We start from the raw sequence: 18,756 nt of genomic DNA, 5'->3' as shown, positions 1-18,756 counted from the left end.
TTTCACCGGGGATTTCTCGGATCCGGAAATTAATGTTCATGACGCATGCGCAGATTTCATAGCAACATCGAAGCATTTTGAGAAAAATCTTTATTCATATTTTAATGTTTTGATAATTCTAGTATATCCTGAAAAATACATACCAAAATGGAGGGTAAGTTTTACATTAACATTTTCTTCATAAATTTTGCGTGCCAATATAGGCCTTATTCAGAACCTCCAGAGAAAAGTTTTTCATAGCAAACTTGAGATGTTTACAAAAATTTTCATTCCGCATTTTCTCGAAACATCATTTTCAGCTTCCAGAACCAAAAGATTAATTTGATCTGTAGACGGTGTTAAAAAAATGCGCTTATATATGAGAGATCAACAAATAATATCAATACAAGGGATAAAAAAACCCAGTGAATTTACACCATTAGGGCAGAACTCATAAAGATGTTTAAAAATTAAGTGTTATAATTATGCTTGCTATAATTATAACCCTTTAAGACCGAATGTCTCAGAAAATAATTCTCATAGTGGACTGTATTGTTTCCCCCTCCCTGTTAAAAATAAACTCCATGATCTATATCTATACTGGCGTGCGACCAGTTGTCGCCGAGTACCATTTCTCGCCAGTACATTGTGACGTCATTTTATCAACACATAAAATGACGTCACAATGTACTGGCGAGAAATGGTACTCGGGGAGAACTGGTCGCACGCCAGTATCTGTTCCAAGATATTTTTGCTGCACATGATCTTAAAATTTATCTACGTTTATAATACCTTCGGGTTCAAATGATGTTCATTAACAGTATGTAAAAATCACAAGATTTCCTTTTAAAACGCCCCCTCTAGCTTGTCAGGTTTTAAAATAAAAGGTCAACGAGGATTTTGCATATAGCAAAGGAGATGAATAAAGGTACCCATATGTTAGTGTCAAAAAGTTGTGCGAGGTATTTTGAGTGACTTCCAATGGAGAAAAGATGTAAACATTTCCTATCATAAATCTTCGGACGATATCTGTTTTCGTTCTTGTTAATTAATTATTTTTCCAAGCGCAAAATGATAAGGTGTATGTGAATAAATGTCTTTGATATTTTTCTTTTTTTTTTTATTTCAATGTGCTGCATAAATATCTTAGGAAAGACTATAGATTTAGCTGCATAGCTTGAATAACCTACATAGCTTTATTTACCTACCTGAAGTATTGCATTGGTTTATTCACTTTTAGTTACTCATACTTTTTCTTAAAGAGCATTTGTACAAAAAGTCGCACATAGGTGCAGCAATAATTTTCAACTTTGAACTAACCTGAATACAGTTTATGAAAAAATATTGCACCTTCAGCATAATAGCAATCAAAGTTCTGAAAGTTTGGAGGATGTGAAAAACTGCTTATGTGTGACCAAACAGCTTCTTCAATCAAATCACTATGAAAAACAGTTCTACAAATATAGTTAACATGATAATTGATTGATAATAATTCAGCACAATGTGAAGTACTGACACTTAACCATTCCTTATTGCACACAAGATGGACAGATATAGTTACTCAAACAATGAAAATGCATTAGAACTGCTCAAAAGCAGCATGTTTATAAACTTTCTGCTCTGGGCTGCTTTTCAAAACTATGATTGTAAGTACAAATATAGGTTGTCAATTAATTTCTTGCAACTTTTTGTCAGTTTTTAATTTTTACATAAAAATCAAATTTGCGTAATAGTAGCTAAATAAACATATTTCAGGTAGATAAATAAAGCTTGAATGTAATTCAATTATGTAACAGCTAATCTAGTGATTTTACTAGTCCTGCTAGATGTGGGTAACCTGAGTTGGAAATCAAACTTAAGTAAACTTAATTCATTAGTTAATTTACAGAAAATAGGCGTTGTCAGCCCACCCCTTATGAAGAAAATTATTTTCTTTGCACACCCTCCACCCCATCCCTTGAAAAAAAAGAATGCTGGATCCTTTGCACCCATAGAAAAAAACCAGTTGTACTGAATCTGATTTAATGTGTATATTATTGGCAAATCTATAAGAATTGGCCATTCTGGTATCCAAAGATTGCCAAAAATTATTCATGTTATATATGAAAATATGTACTTGAGTTTGTAATATAGTTTATGGACAAATGTACTTAAAATGTGAATAAGCATATGTTTTTCTGATTGTTTGGTACAGTGGAAAAGAAACAGAAGGTTTCTTTTATGACCACTATGGACAGGGAGCTCTTCCCTGTGAAGATGCCTCCAAACAGATTTGGGAATGAGATTGTGCCTCTTAGAGGAGCTCCACACAGAGGGCCTGGCTGCTACGAAAATGAAGATGTAAGAAACAAAGCGCATCTATTTTTTATAAAGAGAGACCAGCTTTTGACATATTACAAATAAAAGGACACTTGAACTCTACGCTTAATCTTAAGTGAAATCTGACTTGATATATTACATGTATTTAATATCACCAAAATTAGAAGAAAAAAAACATGCATTTTTCAGAAGACCATGAGAAGATTTTATTTTCAGATCATTGAATACATTTTACATGCATATAAATATTCATACAAAAACAAATCAGTAAACACAGTACTGTTCAATTTTTTCCCTCATCTCACTTTTTTAAATCGATAATATATGAATATGGTCAAATTCTTCTAGAATAGTAGTGAAGAATTTTTTTTTTCTTTTGTAGAAAACAAATTTTATGTACCAGGTAGAACACAACCTAAACAGTGTCAAAGGATACACTCTAGGAGCAAGGACGTCCAGGAGGCTCCCCAAAACTGTGGTGGTAGGTGGAACGTTTCTGTGATGCTTTCGCTCTTTTTATGTCTAATAATCTGCATCTACATCTATTAAGTGATATGTTGATTAAAAAGCTAAACACTTAGTATGCTTCCTTGAGAATTTTTTGTTTTTTGTTAAAAACTCTATTTCTAAAAAGAGCCAGCCTAAGATTACATTGTTATTGGCGGAAACAATTGTTACTGACTATGGTTGATTAATTGCACATTTCCAGTAATATCACTCAAAATATTAGTTTGTTATATTTTTTCATACCTTATTCATGAATCCATAAGTATGTTATATATAGCTAGTAACTGGTCTCAATTATTGTATATCAATGGTTTGAACTTTTAGTTTGAGACACCATGCCCAACAGAATATCAACAGGAAAACTCAAAGCTCATGGACTTTGACACAGATAAGAAACCTTTCCTGGTGGGAGCTGACAGATTCCCCATCTACAAGCGGGACATTGTGGATGTGCTACCTGGGTAATTATTTAGCTGTATATCAATATCAATGATTTCTCAAAATGATATGAATTCCTTCTAGGACTTAAAAAATTATCTGAACTGTGTTTTACTCAATATGAAAGATACATGGTGTAGTTGTAAATTACTTGTTTTCTGCTTTATAATTATTACATAAACTATTCTGTCATTTTTTTTTAATTTTGTTAAAGACCAGGGACATATGAACACGAAATTCCCAAAAACCGTAAGGTGCAGTGGCATCAGTCATTTGGTGGTACCCCCGTTTTTCTGCCTGAAATCACAGTACAGAGCACAATAGGCCAAAACACAGAAAAGGTAAATAGATGAGTTTTCACACAATATTCCACCAAACAAGTCCAGATTGTTATAATATTCTCCAGTTCAAAAGAATATGTCATTATTAGCTAGGTCACCTTTAATAGAACCATTTTAGCAAGAGCTTGGACTTTGGGAAGTTGTGTCAAAGAGCGCTGTGATGTAAGCCTGTCTATTTCATTGCTAGCCACTCAGCGATAACTCTTTGAAATCAACAAAATTGGTCTGGCTTTTGAGCTAAGACTATGCAATCAGTGCATCGATCAGCGTCATTTTTCAACTTGTTTTGATGAAAGAAATAGATAGTAACGTCCTACCAAAAGTTCAAGGTCTTGTTAAAACGGTTCTAAACTTTTTGTCTGCCCTTTTGAGAATCAGTGCATGTGTAAACTTTGGGTCAATAGGTAGCTAGGAAAAATCATTTTTATTCAAGTTGCACAATAATTAAATTAATGACTTGTCTGCAAGAAACTGGATTTCAAAAAAAAATTATGCTCAGAACGTTGATAAAAATATGTTGAGTCTAGAACTTTTTTATTATTCATTTGTCATATTTATTGAAAGAAAATCAGTTTTGACAGTAAACCTGTTATTAATCATCTGGTTTCCATTGCAGTTATACAGTACAAAAGAAGAGAGGAAATTTCATCGGAAACTTGCCTACCTTAAACTCTATTGGGACTGACATCATGTCTAAAAATAGACTCAATTATCCTGATTATTTTAATTTCTGTGGTATAAAGAGAAATGATGCAATGTATTTATATTTTACCATCTCACAAATTTCATAACTTGCTGGTTCTTTTTTTATCAGTGCTGTTTATTCAGCTTTTCCGGTTTTAAAAAAATATACACTTTTTTTTAACTTTTAATGTTACAAAAGCAGAATCTGATTAATTAAGATATCATTATGCAGTGCTGAATTCACTGTTGCTAGTTATATAGAAATAACAAAATCTTGCGTAAAAATGTATGATACTATACATGTACATTTGTATTATTAAATATAAAAAATGAATAATGAGAATTAATGAATCTCTTTTTAGACTCTGTTTTAATATTCTGTACTGTTCATTTGCATTGTGTAATGTATAGATTTGGTTACATCATGAGATGATCAAGTGTTGTGTGCCAGGCATTGATTATATTATATGGGGATATATATGTATATAATGCTCCTCACAGAAAAGATGTAAACTCAAGTATAAGGTTGTTTATTCTTGATTGTTTAAGTTGTACAGGGATTTTTTGTTGAGACCTTGTCATCATGTGAAGTCTGTTGTTATCATTTACATTTATAAGTATTAACTCTCTTTGAATAAAGATATGATATTGTGTATATTAAATCTTTATTGTTCAAGAACAAGAATATGGCCAGGATAATCGGGGCTTGATATAAACCATATCAAGTAGTAATAAAACATGATGACCAAGTTTATTATCTGAGTCCTGAGAGAAGTGTTAAAGATAAACAAGAGGCCTATAAGCCAACTCTGTGGACACCTGATACAAAAAACGTGCATATTCAGGTGAGCTTAGATGTACCGTGTCTCTATTGACACTAATTGTATTTGTATTTAATAATGTGACTGGGTGCGTACTTTATTTTGTAATAAAGAAAATTCCATGTTAGACTTGCATGTAGAAATATGACTGATTACCTTACCTTCAGAAATTCATGGCAAAAATGTACATGTCATAAGAATTTAATTTAAAAAAAAAAAACTAATACGGTGATTGATGCTAGGGCTGTTATAAAAAGTGTATTTCTACACACCTGTATCGAAAACTGATGAGATACTAGTATATATCAAAAATCATATCAGTAAATGTTGCCAATGATACCTTTTATGAGCTTACTATGCCATGAAAATCAAAACTTTCAGCAGTAATAAAAAAAAATTACGGGGTGATGACTCATGTCATGTTTGTTGTGACGTGTAATAGCAACTGAAATCAAATCTCTGATGAATCGACAGAGGAAGAAAGTGCTAAGAAAACATTGACCAGAACAATTTCTAAAACACGAACAAAGTTACGGGATTTTTTTTGGTGCTCAACTCCATATTTCAGCAAATATACAGTGATCATTTGTTGTGAAAACAGGTTTGAATTACAGTCAAAACATGCTATACTATAAACTTTATATTTATTTTTTTCTGTAATTTCCTATATTAATTTTGGTCACCTTCGGCAACATATTTTGTCAATTGTCGAAACAAGCACAACAACGTTCTGTTCCAAGAATTTCTCTCTCGTATCACATTTTGCTTACTTTTCTGATTTATTGATACCGCATGGTTAAGACAATGTCATTCAAATCGCACCTTTCAACTTGTCAGGTTGAAGAGTGTAGCTAAAAACAAATTGTGTAGGAAGTTTGCATTAACGAACGCAAGAAAGTATCCAGCTGATAATGTTTAGAAATTGCGCGAGGAGTCCTTATTTTCGAATGTAAAAGCAAAATGTAAGATTTTTCAATCTCCGTAAAAGACCGTTTTCGTTTGTGTTAATTTCTTTAGGTATAGAAGATGGTATGTGAATGGAAGAAATCTTTGAGTTTTTTTCTTTACAAACCTTTTTACACTGTACTTTTTTGACAGGTTTTTGTATTTTGGTTAAAATCATCAAAAATTGACAGGAACGATATTCTAAAGCGGAATATCTAGACGAATAATATTTTGCTGACTTCAATCTCTCTGAACAAAACCTTATGTTTAATATCAATCTGTAATCTCATTAATTCTACATAACAGTACAAAACAAATCCATTCAACAGCGAACCAAGGATCGTCTCCTTTACCTGATGTACATATGTATGTTTTACGACCAAATAGATGTGGAGAACAATGTCTAGTGCATGCTGATGTAATTACTATATTTTTACATTATCATATGTGTTGTGTTTATCATATTCTAAGTTTTAAATGGATCTTAAAAGATAATAATAATTTATAGGAGTGAAATAGGAAATGAAACTCAATCCTCTACAGATGTTTGAGAACTGTGCCTTTTACGGTTTCTTCAGCAATTCTTGACCATTCATTAATGTGGTCTTCAGCAGTGTGTTATATCAGAGACACATAAATAACATGCTATTTATGTCTCTGGTTATATCTATTGGAGATCGATTTTCATTTAATTTTTTTATGTTTTATCTTTTGATTTATAAGAACAGTTCTGTGTAAACACAGTGTGCATAAAATACAAATAAATCAAATAATAATGTTCCGTCTTTTTGTTTTATAAACAATGACTGATTATACAAAAAACTATAATCTGCTTTGGCTTGGTTTTCCAGCGATTCATCAAGATCAGAAGTTCTTTCCACACTTCAAAGAGAACGTTAGTTTGTTATTCAGCGAGTGACACCTGGAATAAGAAACAAAACAGACGGGCAAATGTCAATTTGTCGACACAGAGTGATCTTTATCAGATTTTCAACATGTTCAGAACCATCTAATATGTATGCACGTGTTAACACTGATTTTTATCTTATTTATTTTTAAATATTATATTTTTTTTTCTTGCTTGTATTTTTGTTTTTTTTCTGTTTTTGTTTGTTATTTTTCTGTTTTTTGTTTTTTTGTTTGCTTTTTCGTTTGTCTTTTGGGTTTGTTTTTGTTTGGGTGATTTTTCTAGGGAGGAATGGTTTTGCATTAGTTTATGTTCTACAGAACAACCTTTCACTTCTAACATGATAACATTTTCAATCCATTATTTGAGAGCATTGGGACCTTTTCAGAGAAAGAGTCCTTTTATTAATCATCATGTAACATTATATAAATTTACTATAAAGATATACATGCGCGCTTCTGTAACTTAATCAACAATCGTCTTCAATTCAAAATCTAGGTAATGATAGATGCCTCCACGATTTGGATTTGTTAGAGAGAGAGAGAGAGAGAGAGAGAGAGAGAGAGAGAGAGAAGACGTAAATAACAAAACACTTATCAGATGGATCAAAGTTACAAGGTACATAAAAACCTTAATTAATTTCATAATTAAGCCTCGTTTAACGACGCTTAATTTGTTTGAAAACCTCTGGTACAGAGTGATTCACTTTTAACATTATCAAATTTAAATGCAAAATATGAACAATTTCGCAACAACACTTTAGAAGCTGCCAAAAAGCTGGCGGGTCGGTGCCCTTAACAATCAGCAGGGTCCAAAACCTAATGTACACAGATTTTATTCACAGCAAAAATTGTTTTCTTGAAATGATTTATACATTATACAGGTCCGGGTTTTTGAAAACGTTGACTGGTCTACTGATAAAAATTTTGAAACAAATCTGCAAACTCAAGCAATGGCTGTCACTTTTGTCTTCATAAGATACAATGCATACGGTTACCTCTGCGTTATTTGAAGAGCAGATACTTCATATGCAGATTATCTCATTGTCAGAAAAGTTGAGCTAATGTTTAAAAGTAATTACCGACTGATTAATTCGATCACCCTTCTACTTTGACATCCTTAAGGTCAATCCACACAGAGACCCCGCCATGCTCAACATCGACACTGAAGTGTGGTTTGTCAATCGTGGTGACATATAACAAAAAACCAAGTAAAATACATGCAACAGGTGTAAATGATATAGAGCAATTTATACATAAAATAGTGATATATAAAACAAAACCAAAACTTTAAAATATAAAAGCAAAAATTTTAAAGAATAACGTTAAATAAGAGGTGATACACGTACAAAACATGGCGTCATTTATCAAAATGAATACAGTGTACATGTATTAAATTTTTATTGGCACCAAATCAGTCAATGCATCGAATTTAATCAAATGTTATAATAACATTTTAAAAATGTATCTCCGTGATGGGCTAGTTCCCTTTGAAATATGGCATGTTATAAGGGTTATGGTTGAAATCTACAGATTGCAGGAAGTCAATTTTGTCCTTCCAGAGCAAATGGTTCCCGCCATTGCTATGAATTGTTCCGTTTTCAGGATCTTTCTGTAATCCTGAATCGTCAGGATTTTCCTTCCGATCCGGTTCCTTGTCTGCTGTTTCCTTTGGGAATCTTGTCTTCTTCGGCAGTGAATATTTCACTCGGGTCAAGTTCTTCGTTTTGTCCTTTTCTAGATCTGACCACGTGATAAACACGCTTTTTGAAACAAGATCTTGAAAACGTTTATCTGCGGAGTAACAAAGTTTACTAGCTTCCCCCAAAAATATTGGAACAATTCGCTTTCTCATTCTATCAAAGCTTTCCTCGGATATTTCACTAGAAAGCAATGGCCATTCCCGGTAAATGAAATCACTAGAAACCAATAAAACAAGTCTATGACATTTTTGGATAGCACCATTGTCGTCCTCAGATGCTAAAAACAGAAAAAGACGACGTGCTTTGGTTAAAATAGCTTGAAAAGAGATAAAATCAAAACTATTGAAATGTTTGATTTTGAATTTTATCTGGTTAAATTAATATAAGAGCGTTGTTAAGGGGAATTGAGACATGCATTCTTTAAATAACCCATATAATAGCGTTTATTACAAAGTAGAAACAGGATAAGACATGAAAAGTTACCTTTTTGGTTTCCCCGGAACTTGACTTTGAACCCACACTGATGACGTAGATATGGATATATGACGTCTGTGGCCACCGTGGCGTCCCTGTCTGATTCAGCACTGTACGCTATCAGGGCGTCATACATAGTCTCATCTACAAAAGTAAGATCGATGCATGTATAGTTAAACAATATTATATTATTATACATATGTACAATTCAAATCGCGCAAAAACCCTTCATGCAACAACCTTTATCTTAACCAGCCTGCAATTTTTATTGTATTAAAAGTTCACTATAGAGACACAATGGAGAGTTGACGGGAACGATCGAATCTGTACTTTATTTATATATCGATAAATAAATTAAAAATTGACAGAATTTAAGTACACATAATAAGTTTAAAATTTTCCAATTCCAATTTTTTGTGACCGTCATAAAAATGTAAAGCACAAAGATTTAAGTTTGAGACTTGCATGTGTAAGTACAGCTTTATCTGTTTCATTATTTTGACAAGTTCCTTTCTCATACAGATTGGATAGCCCCGTGTAATACAGGTCAATGCGAAGTTAGATGTTTATACTCTGTATATATTTGATGTCAGCAGTGACTAAGTTGCACAACAATTCAAAAGTTTTCATTCTTTAAAAATGCAATTAATTCTACATTGCAGAATTGTGAGCAAGCACTGCAATACTAGTCCATTCGTAACTTTTACAATACTTAAAATTGTCTAGATTATGTCCTAACTTGCAACATTATTCATGTAGAATAAATCAAAAATTGCAAGCAGAATACAATAAAAGGTACATAATGTTGCATAGATTAGATTTTGTGGGTAAAAGAACGTTGTTTCAGGGAATTGAGACATGCATCCATTAAAGAATCCATTAATGTTGGTTATTTCATTGTTCTTTACGGATCAAAATCTTGATGTTTCTATTCTATTTATTTATTTTAAAAAGGAAAAGAAAAAAATAAAATAAAGTGGTTTTCGATAAACAAGAGAATCAGTCCTGCAGTCTGACTGGTCCAAATTACGGGCGGCTGAAGGTCATCCCTGATTGTTCTCATTGAGATCTTTAGCATTGCAGATTTATTCAGATCGCCTGTCATTCAAACACACAATGTTTTTCTTTATATTATAGGACAACATACGATAATTTATAGTTGTCCTGTTTTAATTTGATAAATGCTATTATCAGCGATCTGACACAGATGGTCCGCTAAAAGATACACTTGTAAAGCTTTCCATAAACAACCAGGAGTACTATTGCACAGTGCATTGTATTCTGTTAAATATTACTGGCACTGCGAGCATTTCAGTAAAATTTGTTATTGTAGTTGGTTGTAACTTGATCACCTGCTCAATTTTATTTCATACATTTTAAGATAGAAAACCCTTTTCTTCGCCAGTTACCTTGAAATTCTCTTTTAAAGAAAAGTTTCTGTTCGGAAACAAATATCAATGGGATATTTTTATTTTTAATTATCAAACAAGTCCATATTTTATTTCAGAAACCCCTTCCTGTGTAACACTTGATGGATCCCTAGCTCTCCTGATCCCGAGGGAAATCTTTAATCACGTGACAACTAAACCAGAGTGACGGATGAAGGTCACGCTAGAACTCCGTTAGTTTCTGCTGTTTCCATGCACCTCGTGGTGCGATTTAACACATCAGTTAGAACGGCGCCATATTTGTCAAAGTTCCTCTCTTAATGTTTTACATAACCAAGCCAAAAATTCGGTCTTGTTCGCTTGTAGCCATCCATTATGATTTTTATTCTTTAAAGTTGCTTGTCTCTTCTATTTTTGCATGTAGTTGGTTAACCGAACAGTTATGCTCCTAGATTTCTGAGTTAGAGTGATTATGAGGAAATACACCGTAGTTAATTTATTGTGTCATGTTTGAAGTTTTAAAGACTTTTTCAAAAATTATTAATATATATCAAAAACGATGCAAAATACATAGTAAGTATCCAAACTTTCAGTGTCCCAGTTTGTTTGCATTTTAAAAAAAGTACATGAACAATAAATTTTAAAATTACACATGTATGTACATTTACTGCCTTAATTAATTATTTAGTTAAAAAATCTTATCTCAAACTTCAAGCCTTAAGCTGCATAAAAACGAAGCTGCGGTCGTAAAGAAATGTAAGCGTAATTAAATATCTGAATAGCAATTACGACGTAAAAACAATCAACATTTATTCTACAGTGTGCTTTACGATAAACCACAACTCGCCAAGAAATAAAAGTGTTCATGAAAATAAAGTGACAGAGTGACACGGGACAAACACATTACCAGATTAAGGTACAGAATATTGTGTGTAGATTCGGCATTTATTGTTGTTTAATAACCGGTTTACTTCCATAGTGTGTTAGTGGTATACACTATAAAGAATCATAGGCAAAACACGATACTAACGGTCACCCACTAAGAGAGTTGGAATTGGTCCCCTGCATATGTACACATAAATCTCAAATAAAGTGAAAATAAAAAAATCTAACCATTCAGAGAGCTCGAGAATGCAAGACTTTTGCAACAGCCAGCATAACTTAATGAATACATATATGTTTAAGTTATTGTAATTTTGGAACCCCCCCCCCCCCCCCCCCCCCCCGACAGAGACAGACAAAAGACAGAAACAGAAAGAAAGAGAAAGAGACTGAAAGACAGAAAGAAACAGAGACAGAAAGAGTGAAAGACAGACAGAAAGAGACAGGGCACATACAAAAGGGGGCAATGGCAATATGCATTTATATGAAAGTCTTACCGTTGTCCTCCGTGGGTTGGAGATAATGAACAATTTTCATTATAAGAATGAATCCTCTGCGCCACAATAGATAAGGAATGATGACCACGGTCACCAACAGGACGACCAGAATCAGAGCGCACACCCCCAACATCCAGGCGTACCAATTACTGGAGCCCCCGGACACCTGCTCCTCCACGTCACCTAAAGATCAAACACACGTGTATAGATAGGGGTGTTCGAAATACCTGAACATTTACAATCGAGCTATATATGCATTTAAAACTTGTATATAGCAACGTAGGAAACAACTTACTCTCCAGTATCGTTTCGTTGCAGATTTTGCCCACGAATCCGTACTGACAGCTACAGAGCTCCTGTCCGTTACTGAGAACACACTCCCCGTGCTCTCCACAGTCACGGCAACACCGGTGTTCGCACTGCTGACCACTAGCCCGCTGGTCACAACCACAGGAGTATCTCACACGTGCCGGTGACTCCCCGGCTTCTTCCACACAGACCCCGTACTTACACGTGAGGGAGCCCTGGCACTGTCTCTCAGAGAGCGGTCGGAGCGAGTAATCTACGGAACACACATCTCTCATGTCTTTTTCATCTTTTTCTTCTTCTGTTGTTTGTGTCGTGGTGGCCAGCCTTTCGGAACAGAATAACCCGGTGTATCCATCGTCACAGTCACAGCTGATCCCGCTGTTTTTGCATACTCCGTGAATACATTCAAACGTCGGCGCACACAGTCGTTCTATCAGCGGCCGTAGGACCATTCCATCCGGAGGACTCGTAGTTTGTACCGTTTCCTCCCTTGTTGTACTCGGGGTATCACACGTTATCTCGCCACAAGATGTCTGCTGACAGGACACACCTGTTCCACAGGAGGAACAGTCCAGCAGGGAGCACCTGTCCCCCGTCCAGTTTTTATCACAGACACATCTCCGTCGTCCGCCCGTGCTGTTGCAGTGTCCGCGTATACAAGGGAATGGGTAACACAGGCGATCCTCCAGCGGTCTCAGTGGACACCCATCCCTAGAGGACTGGGCAGTCACGGACACCGTGGTTTCTCCTAGTGTCTCCTCACATCGTCTTCCAGTGAACCCCGGCGGACAGTCACATTTGAGGGGACTACACGTTGAATCGTCCTGGGTACACGTTCCTCCGTTCCGGCAATAGTCTTTGCATGGTTCGAACAAACATTTCTTATTGGCAGGCTTCTTTCCAAACCAACATTCTGCACATTCAAAGAGAATTAAGATGTTCAAGACACAGGCAACATAACGCTGACTGTTCATAGTTTCACCAAATTATTTGACTCCTTTAGCACGGTTCCTCATAAAGTGGGCACTAATTACAAATCCTGCTTGATATAATAAATATTTGTTTACGTTAATAGCAAATCACTGATCCATGTATTTCTAAGCAAGCCGTCGCTTCATGTACGCGTGTTATTGTCTCCAAAATCAACACAGTCCCAACTTGACGGATGGTTCTAACACTCTGTTTGAACCTTTACATTGTTCAGGCTTTATCATGAACACTGAACAAGGTCTGCGGCTCCAACAGTCTTCCCTCGTCCGATGAAGATCCAAGACTAAAGCTGATGTTACGCACGATGTGACCTAGGGGTAAGAAAACAAATGAGCCCTGTATGACACCGATAGTCGCTCATGCGTGACGGATCGTGGAATGCCTTGGTGGGAGACTTTCTCGCTACCTGTCATGTACCTTTATGTTCAGGGAGACAGTTACTGTTTAAAAACTGTCTGCACTTTTACACAACTATTTAAAATATTTTGTTAATTTTTAAAATAAATTGGAAATTATTCTTTATTTTAGAATTGTCATGTAAACTGTATAGGAAAAAGAATAGTTTAAAAAAATCTAAAGTTTTTTTTTTAATCTCTTATAATTGGTTAAATGGTGAATTTAATATTTGAATTTTTTTTTCTTTATCATTATAATCCGTTCAAAAAACCTGTCGTAACGTTCTCTTTTCCATCAATGCAAGAAATTGGTTTCTCTTTGCTAAAGCTTTGGTAATGCTAGACTATTAGACCTGTTTATTGAGTAAAAAAGCTGGTAATTTTTGTTTAAGAAAATACTAATGTGATTTAAGTTTTAGAAAATAAAATGAAATACGCTTATAATTCGGTGTCTCTTGTGCATCTTTAAAAAAATAAATTATTGATAAAATTCTGTAAAATGCATTGTACCATTGTACTTTGTAATTTCAAAAAAATAAATAAATGATATTTCTCGTCAAATGACAGATGGTTAGGACATTAGAATAGGTTCATCAAGAGAGTCATAAAACTCTAAATGAAGAGCTGAAACACCTCCCTGTGGTTTCTGATACCGCAGCTGATGACGTCATCCTGACCAGAAGCCATCAGTGTCCACATACCGCACGCGCTGGTCTTGTTCTACAGGCAGATTGTGGCGCAGTGTCAATAAATCAACCCCTCGTTTAACAATCGTTTGGACATTAACATTCTTCAACAAGTATGATTCATTTTTTTAAAAACCTGAAATAATTAATCTTCAGTGAATGGATTGCAGTACCTACTGTCGCAAGAAATCACCTGATGGCTAGGGTCTGGATTTTATTTGATTCACTTTTAACATCTCCTTTTGACGATGTCGACAAGCCATATCCTGTATCGTTTTTTACACATCAGTAACAACACTTTAGGAATTCGACAAAAATTTAATGCTATATCAGCGCGTCTCACAAGGGCCTGCTTCTCTATATCTTTTTTAAAAAAGGTCTTGTCTTTTGTGTTTAGAAATATATATGGTTTTATACTGGTATATTCTTTCCGTTTCTTAAATTTTTTCTTTTTGGAAAGGTATGGAGAGAAATTGTTTATTCAATTGTCGAATCGATCGAAACTATATTGCATTGAACGAATTGTTTTCTGGCAATTTAAAATTGTTCTTTTTGGCATTATCTTCTTATCACGGTGTGTAAAAATAAAATGTCAAAACCTTTTCTTCGAGGACAGTTTTTTAAATTAATTCTGTTGCAGGTATGAATATCTGATAAACGAATTCAGAAAAGAATAAATATAAATGAGTTTATTCCTTCGGTATGAATTCGTAATTCGGAGATCAGAGAGACAAGGTTGAACGCTGCTCCATTGGTTCTGTTGTTCTCCGCTTTAAGTAACCAATGTCTCGAAGAAACCAACAAACTGTCATCTTTGACAAGTTTTTATCAAGGTAAGGCAAATCTGTGGGCTAACGAATTCTGAAACAGATTAGTTTTTTCGCTGATTTACATCGAAGTTTTCAGAAAAACACTTTCAATACAAACCAACCATGTAGAAAAAATACTGATCTGATAGCAGGACCGACCAGTTCCTGCTACAGCTGTAAAATTCCGGGTTGTGTGGGTTTTTTTGTAGGGGGGGGGGAGGGAGGTAAAATGTGGTTAACTATATGTAGTTCTATGGTCCCATTCTCTCACCAGAGGTCGTGCTACACAAGCTTTGCTTGCACGAAGCGAAGTTTGCGAAGCACGACCGCTGGGGAGAGAATGCCATGGTCCATCGAAAAAGGACTCTGCTAAGGTCAGATCTAAAAATAACAACTGATCCAAACATAATTTTGTCACTGTGTATACAACTTTATATAATCTAATTCTCTAAATTATATACAAGACTATAAAAAAACCAACAACAATGAAGCCCGTAACGACAGAACATTCCTCTCCGACTAACAACTGATACACGTAATGTTAAACCGTTGACATGTGACACTGTATTACATCTTTCAATTTTACTCCAAATATGCCAAGACAATCAGCCTGATTCTTCTATGCAGAAAGCTATGATAATCAAATACTTCATTTCATTGGTCTCAATATATTTACTGCAAATCCTTGTTTTCGAAGACAATATAAAATGAAAAGTTTTTAAATATTGAATCCAGATAGGGCCACCTAGTTTAATATTGCATCATTGCACCATTGAGGTTAGCTTCACTGGGGCCCGTTTCACTAAAAGGCGTACGCCTGGCGTAACATTACGCCTGTCGTAAGTCCGGACGTAAGTCAAATATTTGGACTAAGGTCCGTTTCACTTAAAGGCGTAACTTTGCGTCCGTCTTAAGTTAAGACAAAAATCTACGCCTAGCCAAGGGTAGTCGTAACTTAAGGCGTAAACGGGAATTGACTGCTAATTCTGTTGCTGAGAATATCGGTGCTGACCGTAATGTTAAATTGTACAATTTGTCATGTAAATTTAATTAATTTCATATGAAATTAACAAAATAGAGAGTTTTGATAGGTGGTACCAATTCTCGAATAAAAACTTTCTTAGCATGTGTTATGCACATTCTTTATATTTGCACTTGCCGTTTACATGTTAAATGACATAATTAGAAAATCGATATTTAGTTTTCATTTGATTATTTTTATTCAATAATTTGATTTACGTATCATATTTTTTTTTAGTAAATTGGGCAATGAATAATGCAGAAAATATACATACAGGATGCACATGTAGTACAAAGGTATATTTCTATAAGAAATGTCTAGCATTGCAAGCATTTCATCCCCCCCCCCCCCCCCGCACATTACCTCCACGCAAAATATGTGTGAGCGGGATATTTTGAAATTTAAAACTCACTAAGCGAATTATTGACTTTTATATTTTCCTCTTTTTTTATTTCTTTTTTATGTGAGTAAAAGGTGTAAGCTTAGGTACTTAAACTAAGGTTAATAATAAAAGTATTTTCAGTATTGTTAAAATGTTAATTCCAAGATATGATGGAAGCTCCACCTATGTTTATTCGGGCTTTATTGGATTTGATCCCTCCCCGGCCAAAATTATCTCCTCATAATACTCAAAGAATGATTCCTTATTCCTTATATGAAGCCTCGTTCAATATACTAAATACACATGTAAGTGTACTTGGGTAGTTTATGTTGAGTCCATCATAGGTCTGACACATACATCTGTACCTTGGATCTAATAACTTTGGTGAAACATTTACAAATAAACGTGCATGCACTTTTAGTTTGTATGTACCCTTTCACTTAAATAATTCGAAAAAAAAAAATAACTTCGGAAACAAATTGTGTAAAAAAAAAAAAAGAAGAAGACTTGGAATTCATCAATTATTTCCGAAGTCATTTTTGCTCCACATTTCACCTTGACACAAATCTTAATAAGTAATAAATATATTTATCCGAGCCTCTTCCTTTTTTTTTTCTTTTTTTTTATTGTTTTGTTTTTTATTTTTTTTTCTTTGCATGAAATATTCAAATTTCGTTATTTTAAGTATCAGTTGTATAATTTTTCGATGCTTGCTTAATATTGTCCAATCCATGGTTAAACAGCTCATTATTACATTAATTCGCTATATTTTCTATTTTTAAACTAATTCACTGATTTTCTTTCAATGATATAGCAAGAGGAAACCAGGAAATTTAATAAAAAAATATTTATACTCGGGCAATAATTGACGCATGATCAAAAGAGAAATTTCAAGGGTGTTCGAAGCATGGTTAAATCACCGTAGATATCGATAACACAATAGTTCTGTTGAGTTAATGATTCTGAATGAACATATCCTATATGCCTCATCAAATATATCTTTCAAATAAAACATTTTAGCAAGTTTTGCTGTGTGATTTTGTTACTTTACAGGATTACTATGCCTGAATACTTTAGACAGTCTCTCTCTCTCTCTCTCTCTCTCTCTCTCTCTCTCTCTCTCTCTCTCTCTCTCTCTCTCTCTCAAACACAATTGACAAGTTTGTATCTTTTTATCTATCTTAAGAATATATATCTATCTATATATCTATATGTTTATCTATCTATCTTCCTCTCTTCTGTTTATCATCTGTCTGATCATGTGCATAAGCTCGTTGTCAAGGACGTAAGTCTGGCCTTAACTTAGTCCGGTACTAGTGTTTACGGCCAGGCGTACGCCTCTTAGTGAAACGCAGTTTACGCCGGACTAAATTTTGGCGTACGCCCTAAGGCCTAACTTAAGTTTCGTCGTATCTTACGCCTTTTAGTGAAAAGGTCTGTAGCTCCTGGTCTGAAAAAATTCAGATGGATGACCTGAGAGCTTCAATGCCACCCATTTAAATTTTTTTTATTACGCACAAAACTTGCCTAAGTTTTGGACTGATTAACCTTATTTATACGCAAATTCTGTTAAAACAATCAGTACTATTACATTCTTCATGTAGAGAAGCATTCTCCAAAACTAGAGCACGTTTTTGTGCGTATTAAATATACATTATTTTCACTGGGTGGCACTGTAGCTCCCAGGTCGTCCATCCGATTTTTTTTTTCAGACCGGGAGCTACAGCCTTGCAGCTACATCGAGGTTTGCGTCCATAGTACGATGATAAAATAATGCAATAACGATGAAGCGATGCTGCATGAAGATGAAGCGATGTTGTAATAGCACAAGTAATGTCGATGATGCGACAATGCGATGACGATGGTGCGATGGCACGCCAATTCGATAGCGCAATGGTACGATAGCGATAACGCGATGGTGCGATAGTGATGACGCGATGGTGCGATAGTGATGACGCGATGGTGCAATAGTGATGACACGATGGTGCGATAACAAAGACGCGATGCTCTATCATAATAATCACACCCTTCTTGCCAGACATATTAATATCTAAAAGAGCTAAATAATAGTTTAATATATTCAGATAACAAAACAAGAAAAGAAAATTGCATGATCAAGGCAAGGTTATTAAACGAGGAGGGCGATAATTCAATTCTTTAAATATTTGAGCAAAGTAACTAAGAGCTTATTCCCGTATAATGGTGAGCTAGATTATACTGACCGGTTGGGGGGGGGGGGAGAGAGAGAGAGAGAGAGAGAGAGAGAGAGAGAGAGAGAGA

At 34.7% G+C, this 18,756-nt stretch overlaps 2 protein-coding genes across 2 annotated transcripts; one reads left to right on the top strand and one right to left on the bottom strand.

The window, feature by feature from the left end:
- Nucleotides 1-14: 14 nt before the first annotated feature.
- Nucleotides 15-4,416, top strand: LOC105342020 (ciliary microtubule-associated protein 3). The gene is made up of 6 exons (XM_011448803.4): nt 15-154; nt 2,174-2,319; nt 2,681-2,779; nt 3,130-3,266; nt 3,458-3,584; nt 4,201-4,416. Exons 1-6 carry the CDS (start codon nt 148-150, stop codon nt 4,267-4,269), a joined length of 585 nt encoding a protein of 194 aa, XP_011447105.1. The 5' UTR covers nt 15-147; the 3' UTR covers nt 4,270-4,416.
- Nucleotides 4,417-7,391: 2,975 nt separating this feature from the next.
- On the bottom strand, nt 7,392-13,505 carry LOC105342021 (uncharacterized). The gene is made up of 4 exons (XM_011448804.4): nt 12,180-13,505; nt 11,885-12,067; nt 9,127-9,261; nt 7,392-8,920 (listed from the first exon to the last, which is right to left on the bottom strand). The coding sequence occupies exons 1-4, from the start codon at nt 13,165-13,167 to the stop codon at nt 8,421-8,423; spliced, it is 1,806 nt and encodes a 601-aa protein (XP_011447106.3). The 5' UTR covers nt 13,168-13,505; the 3' UTR covers nt 7,392-8,420.
- Between the last annotated feature and the right edge of the window lie 5,251 nt (nt 13,506-18,756).

Source organism: Magallana gigas, chromosome 5 (assembly GCF_963853765.1).
Source record: "Magallana gigas chromosome 5, xbMagGiga1.1, whole genome shotgun sequence".
Lineage (NCBI taxonomy): Eukaryota > Metazoa > Mollusca > Bivalvia > Ostreida > Ostreidae > Magallana > Magallana gigas.
The sequence above is the reverse complement of the archived record's forward strand: the minus strand, read 5'-3'. Positions and strand labels throughout refer to the sequence as shown.

Bases quoted from the DNA above. Each gene is read 5' to 3' on its own strand.
- LOC105342020 (XM_011448803.4), top strand. The intron at 2,320-2,680 runs GTAAGAAACAAA...TTTCTTTTGTAG, and splicing joins GCTGCTACGAAAATGAAGAT to AAAACAAATTTTATGTACCA. The intron at 3,585-4,200 runs GTAAATAGATGA...TTTCCATTGCAG, and splicing joins TAGGCCAAAACACAGAAAAG to TTATACAGTACAAAAGAAGA.
- LOC105342021 (XM_011448804.4), bottom strand. From the start codon at position 13,167: ATGAACAGTCAGCGTTATGTTGCCTGTGTCTTGAACATCTTAATTCTC. The intron at 9,262-11,884 runs GTAAGACTTTCA...TTACTTTTGTAG, and splicing joins CCAACCCACGGAGGACAACG to ATGAGACTATGTATGACGCC. The intron at 8,921-9,126 runs GTAACTTTTCAT...TTCTGTTTTTAG, and splicing joins GTTCCGGGGAAACCAAAAAG to CATCTGAGGACGACAATGGT.